The sequence below is a fragment of the Nematolebias whitei genome, chromosome 2 (assembly GCF_014905685.2).
Source record: "Nematolebias whitei isolate Nwh7 chromosome 2, NemWhi1, whole genome shotgun sequence".
In the NCBI taxonomy this organism is placed as follows: Eukaryota; Metazoa; Chordata; class Actinopteri; order Cyprinodontiformes; family Rivulidae; genus Nematolebias; species Nematolebias whitei.
Window position 1 is genome coordinate 1898067 of NC_056499.1, and position 6611 is coordinate 1904677.

The 6611-nt window shown below is 40.8% G+C and overlaps 1 protein-coding gene across 1 annotated transcript in view; it reads left to right on the forward strand.

The window, feature by feature from the left end:
• Positions 1–6611, forward strand: part of LOC119425124 (immunoglobulin superfamily DCC subclass member 3) — a 14979-nt gene that overhangs the window by 7125 nt on the left and 1243 nt on the right. The window contains exons 4-8 of the mRNA XM_037692655.1: positions 2410–2574; positions 2750–2938; positions 5616–5720; positions 5843–5978; positions 6107–6317. Coding sequence (XP_037548583.1) covers positions 2410–2574; positions 2750–2938; positions 5616–5720; positions 5843–5978; positions 6107–6317 — 806 coding nt within the window. The remainder of the gene's footprint in view (positions 1–2409; positions 2575–2749; positions 2939–5615; positions 5721–5842; positions 5979–6106; positions 6318–6611) is intronic.

The following is a 6611-nucleotide window of genomic DNA, read 5'->3' on the forward strand; positions in this document are numbered from 1 at the left end:
AGCAGCGACGAGGAGCAGCGACGAGGAGCAGCGACGAGGAGCAGCGAAGAGGAGCAGGGTAGAGGAGCAGCGATGAGGAGTAGCGAAGCGGAGCAGGGAAGAGGAGCAGCAAAAAGGAGCAGCGAAGAGGAGCAGCAAAGAGATGCAGCGAAGAGGAACAGGGAAGAGGAGCAGCAAAGAGATGCAGCAAAGAGGAACAGGGAAGAGGAGCAGTGACTGGATAGAAATGAAATGAACAAGTGCTGCACACTGACATATTGTTACGGAAGAATTTAACGTATCAATGACATGCGCACGATGATGTGTCACGTATCATTGAGCACTTTTAAATAGGTATACTGAAATTCCCAATATTTTCTAGTGGGTATATGCCGTATGTCCGTGTATCAAGTAGACTACATCACTGGAGAGGGAGGGAGAGAAATATGGAACAAAAAGACAAACCAGAAATAAATAAGCAAGTCAATTTATTTATAGAGCACATTTAAAACAAAAACTGTTATCAAAGTGAACAAAGTCCATGCTCCATAATCCAGGTATACAATCCAACAATTTTCAGTCAGGTCATCTGGACAGTTTCTTTTTTTGTGCTGAAACGTTTCACCTTCCATCCAGAAGGCTTCATCATATACCTGGATTATTCATATTTCATTGTACCCAGACCAGACTCCAGCCAACCTGTGTCAGGTGCAGCCTACAACCCAAGAACAAAAGAGAATCTTCTTGTGTTTGACAGCAGATATAACGCTGTTTCTTACAAACCTTCAATTTTAAAAAGAGTTGATGTAAAAAGAGCAGCAGATACAGCCAGTCAGTGTTTGTCCTCTACAAATGCCTATTCTCCAGAAACGCCCATTTTTGGTCTGCAGAGAACCCCTTCTCACTGCTACCGTGACCCGATTTCAGAAAAAGTGGAAGATGATGGATGGATGAATGGATGGATGGATGGATGGATGGATGGATGGATGGATGGATGGATGATAGCAGAAAAAGTGGGTTCACTTGTGGATAAAACTTGTCATACAAACGATGAAGGGATGGGATCAGCAGGAGAACCTGAGGGTTTCATCTGACCAACAACTTTGTTTAGAAATGGGAGTGAAATGGGTTCAAACTGTTTGAGGACAGCTGAGCCAGGGACAAAGACAGAGGAGTCAGCTGTGGACTGAGGACTGGACGACCTAATCGACTCAACCTTTTCAACAAAGTACCTGGTGAAGTCGCTGCAGAGGCCTCCATGCCGGCAGACTGAGGCACGTTTACAACAAGCAAATAAAGATATTTCAAATATTTCTTCTTTCCTCTCTGCAATCTGATGGAGAATAACTGAAAAAGGTTAAAGGCTGTTGGTTGCTTTCCATATTTAGAAAAAATGTCTGTGTTTCATTTATTTTTATGTCATATCACACCAACTTCAGAAATATGAAAGTGTTTGCCAACTCTGACTCACTTGTTCATTTGTAATTGTTTCTTAGAAATAGTTTGATCAGAGACTAGTTCCTTGCATGCTGTCCACCTGAGAGCTAATTAATGTTTGCAGAGTGGAAAACTGACAACACAACTGGAAACATACAGAAATGTACTGTACTTTATTCCAGGTGTAAAATTGATCCATATAGCTCTTTTAACTATTTGAGCATGTCAGTTTCAGTTGTGAACAGAGCCAAACTGTGTATTTATAACTTGAATACAAACATTACCTCATTACTCAACACGTTATTAAGAGTTATGAAATTAAATCTAATTTATTTACATGTTTGGACCAATTTTAAGTTGCTTGTGTATTCACTTCTGTTAATGCATGCACAGTATGTTGTGCAAGTGTGTGGTTTGGTGTGTGAGTGTCACAGTGTCAGCTGATTCACTCAGTAGGATGGAAAATTAAGGTCCAGGGTGGGGGGTGGGGGGTCTGGATCAGGAGGGGGGTCTGGATCAGGATCTGCTGTAATGACCTCAAGATGGTCTGACCCAATGAACTGCAGTTATTACTGTGTGTCTCTGAATTAAAGGCAATAAAATGCTTGAACATGTTCACTACAACTCCTCATTGACCACATCCATCAGTTAACTCCACCCGGTCATTTTGTCATCCAACCTTTATTTCTACAGGTTAGTGTCATTGAGCCTCGAGGACTCGTACAAGAGAGACCACCATTGTTCTTCAGGCTCACAGGACCAAACTAGATTAGTGACACACTATAAAAAAGCTTTGATAAAACCAGTAAAATGGACAATAACCATAATTATAATGGACTGCATTGATCACTTTTATCTTTCCACATTATATTCCATGATTTCACAAACCTTTCATTGGGGACTGGCCAGAAAAACAGTCAGCCACCAACTATTATTATTATTTCTGCATTCTTTTCAATCTTATTTCTCCTCTTTCATCATCTCCTCCTTTAGACCCATTGGACATGGAGTACGAGGAGGCGGTCAGTAAGGTCACGTTGCAGCAGGTCATCCGTGACTTGGAGCCCTCCACCAGTTACACTTTCTACGTCAAAGCCTACACTTCCCACGGAGCCAGCAAACCGTCGGACAGCATCACTGAAAGCACTCACGGCGAGGGTGAGTCCAGATCCGTCACAGGCCATTCACATAAAATGAGTCACTGTTGTAGGAGAGCAAAAGAACAGTTACCCCAAATATCTTTTTTACTGTTTAGTCAGTTCAAGGTTTTAAGGATTATGTAATGACCTTTATCTGCTCAATGTTGCCTTGTTTTAAATGTGTTGCGTTGCAGTGCCTGCTGCTCCCTCCCTCTTCACAAAGGTGATGAACAGCAGCGTTGTGCAGGTGATGTGGGAATCCTCCACTAAGATGGGTCAACATCAAGGCTTCAAACTTTACTACAGAAGAGCTCAGGCGCCTCTGTTCTCCGGTCCGTTCACCTTTGCTCCAAACATCACGCAGTGGACCATCACTCTGCTGGGTGAGACCTTTAGAAAGAAACATCTCTTTATCCTGAATACAGCTTTAAACTTCCGTCATGTTATTCTATAATGCCCAACAACTGTAGTGTTGTTGTTCACATTGGTAAGAGCAGCATTAAATAGCTTCTTACAGTTTTCATACTAGATTTCTTATAATTGTGTCATTTGGGAACAAAATTTGAATCATTTCTCAGACTCAAACCATCCAGATGCCTCATTTTTCATACATTTGAAGCATAGTTACAAATTGTCAGCCCACTAAGGTTAGAACAGCTGTGAAACATTAATAATGAATTTATATCTCCAGCCCATTGCAGTCTGTTGATGCTGCATTTATTGTTTGACCTTGCTTTGCCACCAGTTCACTCCAGAATATTGTTGCATGCAAAGTGTCTCTGAAGAAGCTGGAACAGAAAATCAGATTATTTTTTAACCTCAAGATTGAAGAAAAAGAACAGCAAAGTGTTTGTTGAAGCTTCTTTTTTTAGGAAATCTTATTTAGATTTAAATTTTAAAAATTAGCTTGTTTTATTTCTGACACTCTGCATTTGTTTTTGACAGCAAATGTAGAAAAAGTAAAACTATACAAAGTAGTAAATCAGAGTTCAAATAACAGTTTGAAATGTTTGTTAGATGAACTTCCACCTTATTTCTTAAGGCTGGCTGCTCATATCATCACAGTCCCTGTGACCCACATCTTCAATCTCTCCATGAGACAAAACTCCATCCAGACACTTGAAAACAGCCTTTGTTCTTCTTTGCTGAAGGGAGGAGACCCCCCCTCACTGAACAACTATGGACCAATCTCTAAACTCTGCATTTTAGCCAAGATTCTAGAAAAACTGATAAACTCTCAAATCAAAAATGACCTGGACTCATTTAACATCTTACCTCCACATCAATCTGGTTTCAGGAAACAACACAGCACAACCACTGCTTCACTGAAGGTTCTTAATGATGTTGTTGAAGCACTGGATGCTAAGGATTATTGTGCTGCACTTTTCTTAGACCTGTCTAAAGATTCTGACACTGTGGATCAGAACATCTTGTGTCAGAAGATCTCTGAAACTGGTTTCTCTGAACACACCATTGGTTGGGTCTCTAACTATCTCTCAGACCGGAGGCAATGTGTTCAACATAATGGTACTTCCTCCAGTTATTTAACAGTCAACAATGGTGTACCACAAGGCTCAGTCTTAGGACACTTCACAATCTACATACGTAATATAGGTAAAAACATCCCTGATGCATCCATACATTTCTACGCTGATGACACAGTTGTTTATTGTCGAGCTAAAACTGTTGCTAAGGCTTTCCAGCTTTTGAAATCTGCATTCAACATCATCCAGACTGATTTGTTCCACCTCAAACTTGTCCTAAATCTTGACAAAACCAAAGGGATGATGTTTTCAAACAGGAAGTTGGTCCCAGCAGTTCTTCCTCTGATCTCATCCTCAAATGGTGTCCCCCATTGAGTTTGTTGATTCCTATAAATATTTGTGTATCTTGGTCGACTCACATCTCTCTTTTAAGCTCCATGTGGAAAACTTGGTAAAGAAACTGAAAGTTAAACTGGGTTTCTTTTTCAGAAACAGATCCTGTCTAACTCTGAATGCTAGGAAACACCTTGTATCTGTGACTTTCCTTCCCTCCATTGATTACGGTGACATTATTTACATGAACGCTCCTACAAGAACCCTGCAGATGTTGGATGCTGCAGATGTTGGATGCTGTCTATCACGGTGCACTAAGATTCATAACTGGCTTAACTACCGTACCCACCACTGCACCCAGTATTCACTGGTTAACTGGTCACCATTAACTCCACACAGACTCTCCCACTGGTACATCTTCATCTTTAAATCACTTCCTGGTCTGCTGCCTTCATACATCTCCTCCTACATGTCTCTGTGTGAGTGCAGCTACAGCGTGCGCTCTCAGGACATCATTACCTGCAGTGTTCCCTCAGTGAGCACTGAACTAGACAAAAGGACCTTCTCCTACTCCGCTCCTGTTTCCTGGAATATCTTGTAAAAAGATCTGAAGCTCTCGACCTTTGACCTCTCTAAGTGGCTTCAAACATCTGATAAGTTTTCTACACCGCCTTGTAATCTAGCTGTTTTTTTTTTTTTTGCTACTTTTCCTTTTAATTACCATTTTATTTTCACTTGTTAAAAAAAATTAAACTTGTACGCATCCTTTGATTGTCCATTGTTGTCTTCACTCTTTGTTAAATCAGGTGTCTCTTGTAAATGAGTCCCCGAGGCTCAATGAGATTAACCAGTAGAAATAAAGGTTGAATGAAATTAAATGTCATTAAACATTCTAATTATATTATTTCCAGATCATTCTTTTATATAGCAGACATGTATTAAATTGATAAAAATAAACAATGGGAAAAAAACCCTATGTTTGATTTTTGACCTTTAATAAAGCAGAATTAACTTGTTTTAAAATAAATGTACAACTAGAAAACACTCAGGAAAAAGGAACAAAAAGAAATTCCGGTTTTGTTCAGGAAAAACCTCCTAAGTAAAAGACAAACTCATTGTTGTGACAGCTGCCAAAATGCTTTTTTCACACGGCTAAAAGTAACACCAAATATGAGGTTGCAGTGATTTCTCTCTCAGATTGCTCAATAAAGTTGCTCCTGTTTGTGATTTTACGTCTCTTCAGACTCTTCAGTGGTTTATGAGATCAAACTGCTTGCATACAACCAACATGGAGACGGAAATGCCACGACTAGATTCGTTTCACTTCAGGAGGCGTTGGAAAAATCTGGTGCGTGTTGAACAAACCTGCATGTTGCTCCGTCCTGAACCCATTGTGTCAGCTTTGCTTATGCAAACCTCGCTGACATGTGACTGCCATGTGACTGCCATGTGACTGCCATGTCTCCTCAGTGCTGGACGGCTCGTGTGATTGTGTAAAAGATGAGCAGAGCAAAACCTCCACTACAGGCATCATAATTGGAATTCACATTGGAGTGACCTGCATCATCTTCTGTGTGCTCTTCCTTGTCTTCAGCTATCGCGGCAGGTCAGAGAACATCATCCTCACTGACAGATGAAACCCATGGAAACAACTTGCCTATGAGATCTCACTCTCGGGTTAATGCTGTTTGTGCATTTGTCAGTGTGTCATGTGTGCGTTTGTGTAATCCTCAGGTTAATGATGTGTAAGACAGTTCAGGCCACCCCCCAGGCAGCGCACAGTGCAGCGCTGGAATCGTCTTCCTCTTCTCAGGGGTCCTCCGGGCTCAACGGGACTGCCAGGAGAGAAATAGAGGTCAATGGCAGCGCCGCAGGGAAGAAAGTGGTCGACAGCAATGAGCTCGAGAGACTTTTTACTCAACGCAACACGCAAAACACATCCACGGTGAGGACTGAGAAATGTGGTTAGTCTTAACACAATGTGCTTCAATGTATAACAAACAAAATTACTGAGTAATACCAATAAAATGAAAAAACAACAGTGACAGCACAGCCACCATCTTGATAGGTGCCATGAACTACCATCCATAGTTATTAGCAGACAAGCAATATCTGAGGACACACAAAACTATACGCAGCGAAAGAGCCCAATATTCAAATTCATTTAATTCATTCTATTTTCATTAACTGTTATCATTATTGGAGCCTAGCATAAGTAACTTGGTATTTATACATATAT